This window comes from Protopterus annectens, chromosome 8.part1 (genome assembly GCF_019279795.1).
Source record: "Protopterus annectens isolate FY-2018-M chromosome 8.part1, PAN1.0, whole genome shotgun sequence".
Taxonomy (NCBI): Eukaryota; Metazoa; Chordata; order Ceratodontiformes; family Protopteridae; genus Protopterus; species Protopterus annectens.
The window spans coordinates 350,222,181-350,241,577 of NC_056742.1; the positions used below are offsets into that span (position 1 = coordinate 350,222,181).

Below are 19,397 nucleotides of genomic sequence, written 5' to 3' on the forward strand. Positions count from 1 at the left end.
ATTGGCCTCTGCCTCTGGGGAGTCTGTTCCTGCCTCTCTGGGCTCTGTCTGAGTCTGGAAAGGACCAATTTTTAGTAGGCCAGTTTCTGCTGAATCTCGGTGGTTGTACTTGTAGGAAATCCTTAACTGTTTGCACAGATTTTGCCTTTTCTTCATACTTTTTTTAAGACCTCCTGAGCAGAGGAGCCAAATAAATTTTGTTTCTCCATTGGAGCATCCAGGAGTTTAGCTTTAACATGGTCTGGCAAAGATTGTTCCTTCAGCCAGGCATGCCTACGAATAACTGCCCCAGTCATAGCTGACCTAAATGAAGCCTCCAATGCATCATAACCACACTTTAAGAAATGATTACTAACCTGCTGTGAGTTGTGTACCAAATCCTGAAGGGATTTGCGGTCAAGGGGTTCAGGAGAAAAAGCTTCTTGTTCAGTTCATCTAACAAATACTCTTGGTACTGTATCATATGAAATTGACAATTTAGTGCCCTGACGGAAAGAGTTGCAGAAGTATATACCTTCTTTCCCCATCCCTCTAAAGCTCTAGACTCTCTTTCAGAAGGTAGAGGATTTTTGGCAGAGGCAGCCGCAACCCCTTTAGGGCCCAGAGTAATAGTTTCTGGGTCTGCAGAATGGGCTTTATACAGATGAAAATGAGAATCCGGGACCCTGTAGTATCTATCAGGTTTGGCAGGGGCCGGGGGGAGAGTATCAGGGGCTGTACTGACATCATTGTACACATCATCAATTACATTCAAAACAGGAGGTATAGCTAAGGGCCTATGCTGAGGCAAATGTAAAAAGGTCCTTAATCTTTTTCTAGAATCAGAGAAATCCTGACCTTGCCATTGAAAATGCTCTCTCATGGAGTGTAGAGTCTCACCAAAGGAAAACTCTTCAGGAGGGGAGGCCGAAGGGAAAGATTCTTCTGCATCAGAATCCTCATAGGGCGAATAAGCCTCCTCCTGGTGGTCTGACAACTCAGAACCATCCGAGGACTCATCTGAAGAGTGTGGGTCAGAAGGCTCAATCCTGGGCCTTTTGTCTGGTGGAGGGTGATAGGCCCTGTCCGGGTGAGGTTGTGAACCTCTAATTAAAGAGATAAGGTCCTCTGCAAGGCTGAGGATCTGAGAACTAGAGGAAGGCCTCTGGGATGTAGTTTTGGGAGGCAAAGCTTTAGAAAGTTTAGCAGCTTTAGCCCTAGAAAAGGCCTTAATGGACATGGAAGCAGGGGGCCTAGCTGCCCCACGTGCAGGAGAAGATATGTCCAAAGGTATGGTGTCGGACATATCCTGGGCACTGGTTTCGGTAGGTAGCTCGGTAGCCGACTCAGCCAGGGCCTCCCGGGCCGCGGTGGTCGGTTGAGTGGATTCGGATGAAGGAATCTCCGAGGACTCTGTTTCGGCCGAAACCGAGACACTCGCGGTAGGCCTTACCGTGGTTTCAGCCGAAACCGCGGGCCGCGAGTGTCGGTCCTTGTCCTTCCGTTTTTTCACCAAATGGGATGTCTGAGTCTCCGACGGCATTTTATATGCACAACTAGCCCCAAAAAATTCCTCTGCAAACTCTGACCGACGTCTAAGAGTTTGTCGGTTGAAGGAAGCACAGGCTGAACAGGACGATACGTCGTTGTCTGGGCCTAAGCAAGGAAGGCAGTAGGAATGGAAATCCTTATGAGGTATTTGTTTCCCACAAGTTAAACAATTATTTACTTTATCTGACATCGGCTGAGGCAAGAAAGAGTCCCCAACGGGGTACTTAGCTTTTTCGAAGTTTTCGGTAGCTGAAATCACTGGATCTGACCGACCGGCACTTGCGAACAGCTTCTGCTTCGGGCACCGCGCGGCAAGAAAGACTGAGGAAAATGGCGTCGGCTGATGCTTTTATACCCCAGACGCTCTGACTTCGGGGAAGGTGCGACATCAGCCGAGGCCAGACCCAGACTTTGGAATCCGGCCGACCGAAGGGCTGCCTGAGGCAGGACAACCCATATGTTATGACTGCAGATGCATCCTTGAAGGACATCTCTCTTTATAATAAGGTTTATTTATTGAACTCTTACTCTAAGAAAATCCATCGAATGTTTGAGTGTTTATCTGCAGAGGTGCAGAAAGCAATGGTGGATTTTCTTCCTTTGACGCTTTATAGTTCATCTCATTAATGGGTCATTATTTTACAACAACGATCTTTTAGCAAATTCTATGGTTTTCGTAGCTTCCACACACTTCTTTTCAGTTTTAAAAAGTTATCGGTTATCCCTAGGTAACTCTTTTACAAACCATCCTGAAACTCAAATTTTGAGTGTTTTGGGAAAATATTAGCCAGTGAAAGAAAAAGCAATGTGATAAAAGCAACTTTTGATTACGACAGACAAACACCTGGATGGGACACTGATAATACAAGGGTCATTAGGGGATGCAAGGCCATTATGACAGAATTTTTTTTTTGGTCGCTGCTTAGGGGATAATATTAGGGAGGATATTACAGGGTCTACTCTGTGACTGAATCAGGGCCGGGGTTTCCTTAAGCTTGTTGGAAAACTTTCAGCACCAGAAAATCCTTTCATATGGGTGGCAGAGCTTGAGTGAACAAAATACACCAATTCCATCCCCTCTTTTGTCAGCTGCATTCTTCCTCTTTTCAGAGTGAGGGTTAATCAAAAATGTGCTTTTTTTTTTTTTTTTTAAATCAGTGCATACATTTTAAATCATGACAATGGAAAAGCAAAATAAATTCATGCATCAAAACAGATGTTAACACCTAGGATGTGAACTGCATCAAATAAAAGCTTTCTTTGGTTTCTCTTTATACTGACACTCAGTCTAATACTGGCTCAAGACACCCTCATGCAAATAGACCCAGACTAATGGTGAAACACAGATACAACAGAAGCAAAGGGAAGAGAGCAAGAAAGCCATATATTAACTACTGTGACTCCAACTTAAATTAAAGATCCTCCTGATAAATTATCTACTATTTTACATTTTATGACTTCTCCATCACAGTTAGCATCACAACTCTACTAATTCAGTAAAATACAGCTTATATGCTGAAATTATAAAATCAACTTACCACTGTTGTCCAGGGCATTCATAACAAGGGTATATTGCCTGAAAAACTCCACATTATATTCTGGGCTACAACAAACAAATAAAAAGGCATCAGTAATGCACACTAAACAAAAACAGTGAAGAACAAAGCCATAAAGTGAAAATTAATTCAAAATTCCTAATGTCAGCTCTACTTTCAAAATTAACAGCGACTGGTAATAGTTTTTTGCAGTCATATACATTCTTTAAATATGCTACATTTTAATATTTTTTGTTTTATTTATATGTTCCACTGCTTTCCAGACCAAACAGTTCATCCAACTGCAACCTAATGTAATCAATCTAGTACCCTCTTTTATCACTAATTACTACAAATACGGTTTCCCATTTCCCTGGAAGAAATGTCTTATGAACATCCTAGGAATGGGAACTGACAGAGTGATGGGAAACTGTGCTGTGACATTGAGGACTGTAGACTTTGGAGTAAACCTAACACCCCTTCCTTCAACCAGAGAGGGACAATACACACAACTTTAGCTCTCAGTAGAACAGCACCGGGAAGAAGAGAGAGACTACACTCCACCATAAGATCCTAGAACCCTTCTGGCTACTTCAGGTGCACATATTCCTGTCCTAGGCAGGAAAACCAGCCAATTATTACCTACACTGGGGGCGTTAGGGTCAGAGTTCCACAGGCTTGATGGAAAACCTTTAGCAACAGAAAATCTTTACACAAGGGTGGCTGAGCTTGGAAGAACAAAACACCCTGGTTCCAACCCTCCCTGATTAGCTGCATTCTCCATTTTTTCTGAGTAAGGGCGCATCCAAAACATTTTTTGCTAAGTGCATAAATTTTAAATTAAAACAAAGGAATTTAATCTTTTATACAGTATATACAAGTAAACAATTTTAGTTTGCAATTTGATGGAATACAGATTGGAAAACATGCAACTTTTTAGATATTGCTTTATCGGTTACATCTAATGGTCTTTGTACTTCTATACACAGGAAACAGAATAGTGGCAACTTGTGGCATGAGCTGCCACCATTTCCATTTAATGTACATGCTGCCTTATAATGAGTTTTTACGAATCAACAACTTATGTAGTTCAGATAGTGTCTTTGAGAAGGAAATACAAAATACAAGACATGTTTATTAAAAGGGGATACAATAGAAACATAGTTATGGATTCTAGATCAAAAGTGATAGAAAACATTTTGTTACCCCTATTGTTAATAATAATACAATTTTTTCAGGCTCTGAAATAAGTGGAGTAAGGAAACAATGTAAAACATTTTAAAATGATGGAAAAGAAGTGTATTTTGTTACAACATACAATGTCCTGACTAAGAAGATAGTTAAAGAGGTAAAACAATATTGGCCCATGTTACTTAAGGATAAAAGTTTAGTAAGTTTACTTCCAGATTATGTGAACATCTCTTATAAGACAGGTAGGAATTTGGCGGATATGGTGGTAAATAATTTTTTACCAATGGTAATATTTCTTTATACGTGGGTACTTCTATTTGTAATAAAGGTTCTATTTGTAATCATGTAGTGAGACATTTTCCTATGATTAATGGCAACATTTTTTTTCCTGAATGTTAGTTACACATGTAATACTGAAGGGGTAATATATGCAGTGAAATGCTTCTGCAATTTGTTTTATATTAGAGAAACTGGTTGCTCCTTTAAAAAACGTTTTCAAGAACATACCAGGGGCATCAAAAATAAAAAATTAGATAGCCCATTGGGGGCTACATTTTTTAAAAATTTTTCATGATGCCAAGACAGATTGTTTAACAGGATGCGTGCTGGAAAAAGTTCACTTATTTTTAGGTTAATGTGTTGATATTAAAACAAAATTATTACAAAAAGAATCTGTGTTTATTTTGAAATATAACACTTTGGAACCATTTGGTCTTAAACAGTGTAATTGGAAATATGTTATTTAATTTAATTGAATAATTGAGTAAGTTTATATTTAAATGGCTGATTTTTATGTGCATTTTTTTTACTCTTAGAAGGCTTTTAGCTGAGGTGCCAAGTCATATTAAATTGTGTTTTGTACGTAGCCAACTTGTTATTTTATAAGATCCTAAAACCCTTCTGGCTACTTCAGGTGCACAGAAATGTACCTTTACTAGGCAGGAAATCCAGCCAATTACTACCTGTACTGGGCATTAGGGTTAGAGTTTCCATAGGCTTGATGGAAAACTTTTAGCAACAGAAAATCTTTACATAAGGGTGGCTCAGCTTGGAAGAACAAAACACCCTGGTTCCATCCCTCCCTGGTCAGCTGCATTCTCCATCTTTTCTGAGTAAGGGCTTATCCAAAACATTTTTTTTTTACTAAGTGCATACATTTTAAATTAAAACAAAGGAAATTCAAGAGATGCATGCAGAAAGTACAGTTTTGTACCTACCAGAAATGTAGATGTTAGAAGGTATACACTGCTGCAGTCATTACACTTGGGTTATCCTGCCGTCAGGCAGTTCCCCAGTCGGCCTGAGTTCCAAAGTCTTGGTCCGGCGTCGGTTGCGGTCGCCTCCTCCCTGACATCAGTGCGACAGGGGTATATACAAGATGCAGCCGACACCATTTTCTTCAGGTTATTCTTGCCCCAGATGTCAGGTGCCCCCAAAAAGGTAGGCTATTCCAATTGCTAATAAAACATACACAAGTAAAGCAATCAACAACTTTCAGATACCAGCAAATACTCCCCATAGGTAGTAAAGGGTAGAAGACATAGGTACGTACCAGCAAGTAAGAGGGGATGGAGGGTGGATAACCTGGACTGCAGCAGTGTATACACTCGAACATCTACATTTATGGTAGGTACAAAACTGTACTATGTTCATCGTGTTACACTGCTGCAGTCATTACACTTGGGTAGAATCCCAAAGCTGAGGTAGGGTGGCTGGCACTATAAGGCATTAGGGGTGGCTATAAGGCCCTGCAGTACTGCAGTGGTGAAGCCAGCTCTGGATTTACAGTATAGAGGCAGATGGTAGTGCTTGGTGAAGGTATGTACAGAACTCCAAGTTGCTGCTTCCAAAATGTCCTTGGTAGGTACTCCTCTGAGGTAGGCAGTTGAAGTGGCTGCTACCCTGCTGGAGTGAGATATAATGCTGTTAGGTACAGGTTTTCCATGGTGTGTATGGCAGAAATGTATACAGTGTCCTATCCATTTTTAAATGGTCCGTTTTGAAATGTTTTTTCCCTGTGCTCCTGCTGCATATGCTACCAATAATTGCTCAGATTTTCTGAAAGCTTTGGTTTTGTCCAAGTAGAAGCGTAACTGCCTGTGTATGTCCAAAGAATGCAGTAGTCTCTCCCCTTTATTATGTGGATTTGGATAGAAAGTTGGCAAGTGGATAGTTTGGTTGAGGGCCACACTTGATACCACCTTTGGCATAAAAGTAGGGTTAGTTCTTAAAGACACCCTGCCTTGGTGGAAAATGATAAATGGTTCCACTGCCATTAGTGCCTGTAACTCTGAAACTCTTCGTGCTGATGTTATTGCCAGGAGTAGAGCAGTTTTCCAAGAGATATATTTTAAATCTGCTGTGTTTGCTGGCTCAAAAGGAGGTAAAGTTAATTTTTCCAACACGAAGTTGAGGTCCCAAGTTGGAGTAGGTGTTCTACGAGGCGGTCTTATGTTTTTAGCCTCTCTGAGGTACTGTTTTAGCAAAGGATTAGAGAAGATTGGTGGATCCGTGTTGTAATGAGCAGAGATGGCAGAGGCGTGGAGCTTGATGGATGAAAAGCAGAGGCCTTTGTCCAGCATCTCAGTTAAATATTGTAGTATCTCAGGAATATTTGGGACAAGAGGGTCCATGCTGTGAGCCTGGTTCCAGGCACAGAATCTCTTCCATTTATCCGAATAGGCTTTTCTGGTACTAGGCCTTCTGGCCTCCAGAATGACATCCATAACAACTTTGGAGAGAGGCATTGCTTGCTTGACTAGGTAATCTTCCATGCAGCCAGGTTTAAAGTCTTTAGCTGGCTGTGAAGTATCTGATTGTTGCGCTGCGTCAGCAGATGTGGTATTTGAGGCAAAATCCAGGGTGGTCCTTGTTCTAAGTTCTTCAAGATTGGGTACCAGTGCTGGTGTGGCCAGTCTGGTGCAATCAGGATCATCTTTGGCTCTTCCTGCCTGGCTTTGATGTGTACCTTTGGAAGGAGAGGCAGTGGTGGGAAAGCATATACTTGTAGGTTTTTCCAGCTTAATGAGAGGGCATCCACTTTCCATGCTTGTGGATGGTAAGACCTTGTGCAGAATTTCTGTAGCTGGCAGTTCATTGGGGATGCAAACAGATCTATGTCCGGGCTCCACCATTTCTGTGTTATCATTCTGAATATTTGTGGATTCAACTCCCATTCGTGGGGATCCATGATGTTTCTGCTTAAGTAGTCTGCCAGTGTGTTTTTCTCTCCTGGCAGGAATTGTGCTTGTAGATGAATTTAATAGTTTAGAGCTGTGTTACACAAGGTCATGGCTTGTCTGCAGAGGGGATAAGAGTGAGTGCCCCCTTGCTTGTTTATGTACCACATAACTGTGGTGTTGTCCGTCTTTAATAGCAGTTGCCCTGGATGTAGCAGGTCTTGAAGGCTATTAGGGCATTTTGTACAGCTAGCATCTCTTTTTGATTGATGTGAAGATGCCTTTGTTCTGCGGGCCACCTGCCCTGAATACATTTTCCTGCCATGTGTGCTCCCCAGGCGTAATCCGATGCATCTGTTGTCAGTGTTTGCCTGGCTGTGGGTTGAGTAAAAGGCTGTTCCTTGTTGAGGTGACAAGCTTGAGCCCACCATCGAAACTCCTGTTGCAGGCAAGGAATTAGTGGTATAACTGTTTCCAAACTTTGACAGTGTTGAGACCAGACACACTTTAGATACCATTGTAGTTTCCTCATATGCAGCCTTGTAGTTTCCTCATATGCAGCCTGGCATATGGAATTAGAAGTATGCAAGATGCCATGTAACCCAAGGCCTGCAGAATTTTTCTTGCAGGGAGTTGGGTTCTCGTTGCCATAAATTGAAAATATTGAGTCAGATGTCCTTGCTTGTCTGGCGTGAGATAAGCCATCTGGGCCGTTGTATTCAAGCTGGCACCCAGGAATATTATCTCTTGTGAGGGCACTAGTTTTGATTTCTTTTCATTTACTGTGTATCCTAGGCAACTTAATAACTGTTTTACAAACACCAGATGCTGTAGAAGAATGTCCTTGCTCTCTGCTTGAATCAGGCAGTCGTCCAGGTACGGATAAATTTGAATTCCTTTTTGTCTGCAAAATGCAATTACTGGTGCCAGGCACTTTGTGAAGACCCTGGGCGCAGTAGATAAGCCAAAGGGCAGTGCAGAGAATTGATAGTGCATTGAACCAGCTATGAATCTGAGGTATCTTCTGCAGTTTTGTCTGATAGGGACATGCAGGTATGCCTCCTTGAGGTCCAATGTTATGAGCCAAGCTGCTATAGTGTCAACATTTTGAATTTCGGAACATCCAGGTAAGTGTTTAGAGAAGAAAGATCCAGAATGGGCCTCCAGGCTTTGTCCTTTCTGGGAACCAGAAAGAGTCTTGAGTAAAATCCTTGTCCTTGCTCCTGTGGTGGTACCTTTTGAATAGCTCTCATGTCCATGAGTGCTGTAATTTGTTTTTGAGCCTCTGCCCATTGATTTGGCGGCAGGTTTGACATTCCTTTTAACATTGGCAGAGTGTGGAAGTGGAACCTGTAACTCTGAGATACAAAGTTGAGAACCCATTTGTCTTTGGTGATCATATGCCAATTGTGATAGAGAAGTGCCAGTTTTCCTCCCAAGGGGGCTGCCAAGAGAGAGCTGTTTGGCAGCTGTAGTGGGAAGTCATTGGGGCTGTTTTTTATAAGGTTGTGGCCTGTCTTCCCCTTCTTTCTGGCCTGATGCACCCCATTGTCTAGGCCTGTAGGGACCTTGTGGTTGACCTCTGCCTCTTGGATGTCTGTATCTGCCCCTTTGGGGTCTGTCTGAAGCTGGAAAGGACCAATTTTTTGTTGGCCAATTTCTGCTAAATCGAGGAGGCTGAACCTGCAAGAAATCCTTCACCGTTTGCATAGATTTTGCCTTATCCTCCATTTTCTTTAATACCTCTTCTGCCTTAACTCCAAATAACACATCCTGCTGTAAAGGTGCATCCAATAATTTTGCTTTAACATGATCTGGTAACATATGTTCTTTTAACCAAGCATGTCGTCTAATGACAGAACCTGTATCAACTGCTCTACAGGAGGCCTCTAAAGAATCAAAACCACATTGCAAAGTGTGTTTTCCCACTTCTTCAGCTGCATGCAATAAATCCTGCATTTCCTTTAAATTAGGAGGATCTGAATCTGAAAGCATTTTTTTGTTTCAACTGAGACATCAGAAACTGCCGATATGTTAACATGTGAAACTGGCAATTTAAGGATCTCATTGCTAAAGTTGCAGACGTATATCCTTTCTTCCCCCATCTGTCCAATGCTCTGGAATCTTTGTCAGAGGAGACTGGATTCTTTGCTGATGAGGCCCTTAACCCCTTTGGGTCCCTGAGAAATAGTTTCAGGGTCTGCAACAGGGCTTTTATAAAGAAATTTGTGTGAGAGTCAGGGTCTCTGTAGCATCTGTCAGGCTTAACTGGGGCTGGAGGTAAAGAATCAGGATTTAAGCTGGATTCAGTATACACATCATCCACTATATCAACACTGGCGGAATAGCAAGGGGTCTGTGTTGATTTAATAAAAGGAAGTCTCGGAGCGTTTTCTTGGATTCTGAGTAATCCTGGCCTTCCCAATGGAAATGCTCCCTCATGGTATGTAAGGTTTCACCAAAGGAGTAGTCCTCAGGCAGAGAGGCTGATGGAATTGATTCCTCAGCATCAGAATCCTCATAAGGGGGTGAGGAGTATCCTAGGACTGAGGATTAATCTGAAGAGATGGATACCTGGTCGGATGAGTCATAGTCTGCATCGAGTCTAGGCCTTTTCCTCAGGAGGGGGATGGGAACCCCTGATCAGAGTGATTACATCTTCGGCCATTTTGAGGATTTGTTTCTTAGGCATGGAGGCCTGTCCTGGGGAATGCTGTATTTCTTTCTTTGTTTTTAAAGTAGGTTTAGACTTAGCAGAAGATTTAATGCTTAACTGGGTAGATCTGAAAACACCCTCTGAGGCTGCGGGTTGTTCAGGTACTCCAGATCCCTCTGAAGGGGTAGTTTCGGTAGTCTGAATAACTTGTGCGTCCGAAGGCCCAGCCATCTCCACGTGGGAGTCAGAGGCGGCCTGTGGTTCTACAGAAACGGTCATCAGGGTCTGCGAAGGAGCCTCGCTGAAAACCGGAGTACCGGCGACTGGCCTAGAAGAGGCTTCGTCGTTAGTTTTGGGCCTTGGATGCCTATCCTTGTCTTTGCGCTTTTTATGTATTCCGGTCGTCGGAAGTTCCGACGGCATGGTATAATTGAATTTTCTGCCAAAATAATGTCGGGCAAAATCAAACCAATGTTTAATAGTGCGCTTATTAAACCTAGCACAAAACCGACAACCAGTGACGTCATGGTTTGGGCCTAGGCATGGGATACAATAAGAATGGAAATCCTTATGAGGTATTAGCTTCCCACAAGAAATACAGTTATTAACTTTTTACTGACATCGGTCTGAGGCAAGAAAAGTTTCCCCAACGGGATACTTAGCTTTGTAGAAGACTTTGGTTCTGGATTCGGAATGAAAATCTCAAGAGTCGGCCGACCGGCACTTGCGAACTGCTTTTGCTTCGGGCACCGCACAGCAAGAAAGACTGAAGAAAATGGCGTTGGCTGCATCTTATATACCCCTGTCGCACTGACGTCAGGGAGGAGGCGACAGCAACTGACGCCGGACCAAGACTTTGGAACCAAGGCCGACTGGGGAACAGCCTGACGGCAGGATACCCAAGTGTAATGACTGCAGTAGTGTAACACGATGAATATCTAGGATATACTGAAACAATCTAGTGAACTTACCCCCAAAAAAGACAGACAGTAATGAGTATGGTAGTCATTTTTTTCTGTTAACTTTCCATGAGGAAATATGCAATTCACTGGTTGCCTGTTGTGGGTCTTTAAGGTGTTGTACAAGTGGGAAATGATTATTCCTCACTGTGAATGGGCATTGGGCCACCCATCACCCCCAAGCTCATTTGATAATGCCACACAGGTTATCTTCCTTAACCGTGATAAAAAAACTCTACCCAAGCCATCTAATTTTTTATTTATTTATTTTTTTTAAGAAAATCAGAGACATCACCAAGTGGACATAGGCTAATATTAAAACAACACACCATTCTGAAAGATCAAACAGTCTTCTAAAAAACTTGCAAATGACCAATCTCATCAAAAGTCATACTGCTATCATGGAAATCCTAATGTCCGTTTATAATGATGGTAGTCAAACGTCTGCAGACACTCAAGTTCTTCACCTTACTCATTCTTAACTTCCACTTCAAAGCTGTAATAACAAATTCTGCAGAAAGGAAAGGAAATTCCAGTGCAGAAATACACCGCTCATTGCTAAAAATCAACATTACTTTTTCAAAGCCATGTCATGCATCCATAAATCACTGACTATGGCATACCATCTGTCCTCAAAAACTATCTCCATTCCCTAAGGTTAATACACAAAAGTAATCTTTTCACCTTAATGATATATCTGGAAATGCAAGCCCATCCTCATTCAACAGCAGGGCTATAGCTGGTAGAGGTTAGGACTGGTTAGTAAGCAAACCTTTACCAGACTGCAAAGACTTTCCTCCATCCCAGAATACACCACAGAGATTAGCCTCTATAGAAAGAAGGTGAGCTGACAAAGGTAGTAATGCACAGTAAACCAAGATTTGAGACCTACCATGTCAGAAGTGGGAGAAAGTGGGCGAGTCACGTTATGAAGGATGGATACTACTCTTCCAGAGCTATTTTTTTATGGAAAATACATATCTTTCATGTCTAATATAAGGAGCACCATATTTCAAAAGAAAAAAAAAGAAGACAGCCCAAAGATAATTCTCCTGTGCAGTCTGGAGATGAGAACTCTAGCTCTTGTAAAGGCAGCTACAAAAGAAAAATGAGACCTGGATACCACATCCAGCGTACAGTGTTTGCAAAGCTGTTGAGAAAAGACCATCTAAGTGTTGTACTGATATTACAAGGACCTGCACTCCTGAAAAAGGCTACACATGTACCATCTGCTCTGGCAAAATCAGTAGGTTTACTGCACCTGCTATAACAGAAATAGATGTAACTGGAAAGTCATGTACTTAAGTTACTTTGGACAACATTTCCAATCTTTATATAGCAAAAAACAATGCAGAGTTGACTATCTTTGCAGAAAGACCGTCTCTCTTCTCATATTCCAAATGCAATTGACTGCAAACATACAAATCACAGAGAATATATCCTTCATCTGAGCATTGTAGAAAGAGTACAGGCAAACAGATATACTGAGTAATGCGAGTCAAAAGCCACTTTTGGCATGAAAGAAGGGTTAAAATGGAGCGTGACCATGTGTCTGAGAAACACCAAATATGCAGACTCAACTGATTAAGTATACAACTCAGCTATCCTTCTGGCAGAAGTGATGAGGATGATTTTCCTGAAAGCTAAGAAGACATTGAAAGTCTTCAGAAGATGTGGGTTCAAAGGGAGGTAATCAACTTCTCCAAAACAAAATAAAAATCCCAGGGCAATACCAGCTCTGCCATGCTCTGGTCTCATTAAGACTGCTCCTTTCAGCAAGGTTCAGAAAACCTTTAAGGAGGAGGAGCTCCAATCCTCATGGAGATAAGATATAACATTTAAAATGCACAGTGATTGGGAAATAACTGAGGCACTATTCAAAAACATTAGCAAGATCATCAAAAAACAGATGAAAGAGGATTGAGAAATGGACGGTTCCTTTGGCTGTAAACCAAACAGAAAAATAAGTTTACTTATCCGCAAGTAATTTCAGTGTTATGTTTCTGTATCGAAAAAATAAGCTGGACTACACTTGAAAAAAGAGAGGATCACTAATCACCAGTGTCACTGGAGAAGCAAAAACAATTAATTAGCAGGAGTGCAAGACCCCATTGCACTAGTCTTACAAATGGGTGAGGATCGTCCTAGACTGGTGCAGTAGAAAGAGTCTCTCTAGAGGAGGGGGGGGGGGGACTAAATCTGTCAAGGCCTGTAATGAACTACAAGACTGATTTTGAATTTGTGCTGTGACATTCTGGGTGAACTTCTTAATCTGAAGAAACAGGAAAAGGACAGAGGACCATTTCTGAACAAGTGCATCCCTTTGGGGGGGGGGGGTTCAACAGAATGGGGAAGTAGTAGCTACTGCATTGGCAGCTGGTTGGAGAAGTACAAAGGAAGCAGTAACGTTTGTCCCATCATCTCAACAGTTTCTGCACCACTGACAGCTTGAGGGACCACTTATAAAGCATCACCAGGCAGCAACCAAGCTTCTCCATCAAGGAGATGGCTGATAATCAGAAAGCAGTTTAAGGAAGTCCATCCCCATAGCTACATGATCCCTAAAAATAAGAGGTACAATTGACTTACGCTCTGTTTGCAGATGCCCTTGATCACTGCCAATACTGATGGAGTGAAATGCAATAACGTCTGCAGACAAGGACCTTGGAAAAGTTAGGAAGGTGCAGCCATTACTGAAGATATGTCTTGCAAACCTCCCACTCAAATGAGGCGGAACATGGATTAGAAATCTGAGACCATATCTGAGACAACTAAACACACATAATCTACCGAAGCAGTCAAATGTAGAACCTGGCATGACATCATAAGGACTGATCTTCCATGCCCACATGAAGAAATGGGTGGAAATCTTTTAGAAACCCAGGATGCATAGAATCTTTATCTTACAGGGAATGTGTCCTGTCCACTGGCAAACATGCACTGAATACTGGAATCAAAGCGGAGGCAGACGAATGTGAGCAGCTGAGAAGGGCTCAACTGTGGTACTGCATGGCTGACTATAATACCAAGAGTCAAATGAAATTATACCCACCATGCGGTAATCAAAGGCACAGCCAGAAATTAGTCATCTAGACATGGAAGACCTTGGACTCTAGCAGCCTCTGATGGGATAAGGACAAAGTCCTATCCCACCTGACACACCCATCATCCATAACAAAACCTGACAATGTGTGTTCTCAGTAACACTGCAGCAGTTTCACCCAGAACAGCAGGACCTTGTATTGATGTACACTGATGTGAGGGGTTCAAGAGGACAGTAGGGTAAGGTTCACAGACAATTTAATGCTCCATGCATTTTTGAGCTAGAGGTTAAGTTACATTCGGAAAACAAGTAAAAGAGAAAGACAGCAAAACTTTCACTGCTGTTGCTGTTAAATTCCAGCTGTCTCAATGCTTATTTATTTTACATTTATTAACCGAGAAAGTCTGACTTGGAACCTAGCCAATTTTCAGCGGAGGCCCGGGGAGAAATGCTCCAGACGCATGTCTTTAATGTGGGAGGAAACCGGAGCAACCAGAGGAAACTCACACGAACGCAGGGAGGACATGCAGACTCCGCACAGAAGGCACCCCAGCCGTGAATCAAACTGGAGAACCTCTTGCTGTGAGGTGACAATGCTACCGCTGCACAGAGAAATATTATTCGGCTGTAGCAAGTGACAAAAAATTGCTAGGCTTAAAAAGACCTGCAAGGGCAACTAGCTTAGCATTATAAGAAACAGTGCTTAGGCGATTTTCAGGCAATCATGGCTCAGAAATATGTAGAGAGCAGAAGCAACCCTGAACCCCTGCTTGACAGTCATTTCTTGGAGGCATCTGAAGGTCATCTGTACTTCCAACTGTCTGTATGGGAATCAGTCATGAGAGGCAAAAGTTGTTAAGGGCTTTCATATCCAGAGGATACAAATGTTGCTTCAACACACAATCATAATTATAACACTTGTCCAACATCGCATCTCATCGGAAACAGGCTGCAAGAAGGGAAACCCTCTAAGAGTCATTCACGATCTCCTACCAGACCTGAAAAGGTCAGGATTTTCAGGATTTTACATAACATTTTAAGACTCCAGCCAGTTCTAGACCTATATGACCTACAGTTTAATTTCTATGTAAAGAACTCTTTTGTGTGTTCACAGTGGAGTGTGTCTTTTCTACTTTACCTGCAGGTAACAACAGTCAAAACCTTAGCTTAGCATTATAAGAGAGCTGAGTATGGTAGGGGACTAGAACATTATAGGTTAGGGAGGAGCTCAAGAGCATCTACAAGCTGTAAAAGGCATCAGAGTTGGATCCAAACCCACACGTTGAGGAATGAATGAAAACAGACATCAGATCATACGACAACAGAAGATGCTGGAATATGGGGATCACTGTTGAAATATATAGTGCCTTGCCTACAAGAATTAACAAGAGGGACACACCCACAATTCAGGTCAAACTTCCACAACTTTGGGAATGTCTCCAATGAACTAAGCTTTTTTTTGACAGAAGTGAAAAAAGTGGAAATGTTCTGGCTAGGGGCATCAACTGACCTTGATCATCAGTCTATGCAGTCCCCAAGTGTCTACTTCTAAATAACACAATGTTGCACTTTTTAAAGGAACCCTGGCTAAACCAATAAAGCTCACAGAAGGGACTCTAGTTCCATATGTCCAGTACTGACTAATGCTTGCTGCCAGTCCTCCATTAGAAACATATCATTATTACTCTCATACATGTGCGCCTGTATGTGTGTGTGACTGCATTACAACTGGTAAAAATGCAAAAGTATTGAAACACATATGGTCAATGCCACTATTTTGAAATATCAAATCACTGAAAACCCAAAACATCACAAAAGAAAATCTTTTCTTGCAATCTCTGAATCAAAACTCTACTAATAAATTCAGACCTCATTTGTCTGAACAGTGGTAGTGATACAGAAAGGGTTTTTCTAAGGTATGGTAAGGTTTAGCATGCAGCAGTAATGAGGTATGCTAATAATAACCCTGCCCCTTCCCCTACCCCAAACTTTACACCTTACCTTTGAAAAATTCTTTCAGTAACACTACCACTACATAAGCCACACAGACACATGCACAACACCAAGTCTATCCCCTTAGACAGCTCGTGCTCTAACCCTAACCAGCAAATCCCCCACACACACACACACACACACACACACACACACACACACACACACACACAATGCCTAAACTTTCAGTACATTTAAAACTTTGGGTATTAGCATCCAAAACACAGTTACCTATTGCAAAAGACATTCCTCCTTTTGACATATACTGCACTCAATAGTAAATGCACTTGATTAAACAGTCGCACAATTGACTCTGTCGAACAAATGACAATTTGAAAAAGTGTATATAACACACACAAACATTTCACATACGTGCATTTGGGCCTCCATCTTCACCTTAGTCAAGCTGCCAACAATTGAGACAGAGCAAGAGAGAAAACATTCATACTTTGGTTTACCGATAGTAAGCAACTGCTTAAAATAAGTACTGCTACACCTTAAAGGAAATGATAGCACCTGCTGCACAGCAACAACCACTCCCCCTTTGCAACTTGTACACAGGGCAGAGTACCTGCTATAAAGCAATGATCACTCCCCCTTTACAATTTGCACATAGGGTAGAGACCCCCTTCCCCCTGTATGGGGGAATTCAATTAAACTGAATCCACTCTGGCCGACATCTGTTTAGCGGGCAAAATTAAATAGACTACACAGATAATCGATAGGTACATGAGATTACACACTTCTCAGGGTAGGGAAATTTGCCCTTATCCCAAGACTGCCTCCCAAAAAAATGATGTCCAAAAAAAATGATGTTAAGGCTATTTTTTTAAAGTCCATTTTGTATGTGGTGACATTTCTGCTCAGCAAAAGCACACATCGACATTTGCCAAGTCAACCTTGTGAATGTCGATATTTGAGTTGTTCATTCTTTTTCAGTGGACCCATATGTCCCACTTCAGGGGATGCTCCACCATTACTCCCTTCCCAAACTTTAAGGAATGAAGGTAAAATGAAGAGTAAGACGGGCAAGAGGAAGGGAGCCTAAATACAGCAGTTATACTCATGCTCATATACCTTCTTTAACTGCGAGTTGCTCACACAACTGTACTACACTCATCATAGCAATCACTACTGAAATTATAAATCCATATCCATAGCAAGAGTGTTAAAGAAGTTTAAAAACTCCATATAGGGGAGGGTTGGTGAGACCAAAGGGCAAGGCTCAAAACTGGTTATGATTACCTTCCAGCCAGAAATAAAGATACCTTCTAGATCGCCTTGCAATCTTTATGGGGTAGTAGACACCTCAGCGAGCACATCCAGAACCCTTTCACAAGGACATGAGAAAAATGGACTACATCATGACCATCTACAACTTTATCTTCTTTACATGTGTATTTAGGTGATTGAAGTCCTGTTTTTCTTGGAAACAGAAGAATTATGAGTGGACTCTGGACTCTGTTCTACTGGAACCCCAAGAATGGCTGCTTTTGTAGCTGTCAAGAAATTTCTTGAGCTGCACCCTTTTTTTTGGCTGGGTAGGACATCTGAAAGAGCCTTTTAAGAAGGGGTGGGATCAGAATGGAATAGTGTAGTCTTTGAATATAACTCTCTTCATCAAAGACACTTAGGTGATGACCATCCAATTCTGAAGGTGATGAGAGGCATCCCCCTACTGCCTCCACAGTTGAGTATACAGGCAAATTTTCAAGAATGTTGAAAGGGTGCATCAGAGAAAGAATCTCTAAAAAAAAAAAAAAAAGAAGTTATGTACTCACCATAACGTTCCATCTGAGTAGGTACTTCATTTGTCTGCAACCTGTGGGGTCTCGGATCCGAGCCGGCAGCTTTACTAGCTAAAAGATCCGAGCTCCTGGCTCCTCCCCTTCACCCATAATCCCCTGCTACATGTTCCCTTTCCTCAGATCGAGTTTGCTTAATCTAGCAACTAAGACCCTCGACAGAGGACCAAATAATGCCTAAACACATGAAACAATCTCAATCATGATCAGGAACCACGATAACGGTTAGGGGGCATGGAGGGGGGGGGGGGGTCGGTTGCAGACAAATGAAGTACCTACTCAGATGGAACGTTATGGTGAGTACATAACTTCTTTATCTGAAGTAGTTACTTCATTTGCTCGGCAACCTGTGGGACAGAGTCCCCAGCTACCTACAACCTTGGGAGGCCCTCAAGGAAGGATATTCCGAAGCACCGCGGAGCCAAAGGAAACCCTACTCCTGGATATCATATTCAATTTATAATGAGAAATGAATGTATGGGAAGAGGACCAAGTAGCTGCTGAACATATGTCGTCCAGAGGAACCCTGGACCAGAAGGCTGCTGATGTGGCTATGGATCGGGCTGAGTGGGCATGGACTCCGATAGGAGCAGATTTACCTGAAGCTACAAACGCATGAATGATTCACTGTGAAATCCAATTTGCTAAGGTAACTTTGGTAATAGCTCTACCCAGAGCAGATTTGGCAAAGGACACAAAAGTACAATTTTGTACCTACCATAAATGTAGATGTTAAGAGTGTGCACCCTGCTGCAGTCATCACACTTGGGTTATCCTGTCATCAGGCAGTCCCGCAGTCGGCCGGAATTCCAAAGTCTTGGTCCGGCGTTGGTTGCTGTCGCTTCTTCCCTGACGTCAGTACGCCAGGGGTATATGTAATGCATCCGACGCAATTTTCTTCAGTTTTTCTTGCCCCAGATGTCAAGTGCCCCCAAAAAGGTGGTCAGTAATTAGTACCAAATTAAGTAATTTTTTGCACAAACACAAAATCCCTCCAGCTATAAGCAAATACATCAGGAAGGTATTGTAGAGATTTAGCCAGTTAGATCAGAGGGGATGGAGGGAGGGTAACCTGAACTGCAGCAGGGTGTACACTCGAACATCTACATTTATGGTAGGTATAAAACTGTACTATGTTCATCGTGTTACCCTGCTGCAGTCATCACACTTGGGTAGAATCCCAAAGCTAAGGATGGGTGGAGGAGTTATAGAGGGTTAGATGAGGCTAGAAGGCCCTGCAGAACTGCAGTGGCGAAGTCAGCTCTAGTCATAGAGTAAAGAGGTAAGTGACAGTGTTTGGTAAAGGTGTGTACTGAACTCCAAGTTGAAGCTTCCAAAATCTCCCTGGTTGGAACCCCCCTGAGGAAGGCTGTAGATGTAGCTGTTGCCCTGGTAGAGTGGAGCCTAATGGTAGCAGGAAAGTACAGTTTTGTACCTACCATAAATGTAGATGTTCGAGTGTATATACTGCTGCAGTCATCACACTTGGGTTATCCTGCCGTCAGGC

General features: G+C 42.3%; 1 protein-coding gene across 1 annotated transcript in view; it reads right to left on the reverse strand.

The window, feature by feature from the left end:
• Positions 1 to 19,397, reverse strand: part of UBA2 (ubiquitin like modifier activating enzyme 2) — a 985,116-nt gene that overhangs the window by 815,428 nt on the left and 150,291 nt on the right. The window contains exon 4 of the mRNA XM_044081921.1: positions 3,069 to 3,133. Coding sequence (XP_043937856.1) covers positions 3,069 to 3,133 — 65 coding nt within the window. The remainder of the gene's footprint in view (positions 1 to 3,068; positions 3,134 to 19,397) is intronic.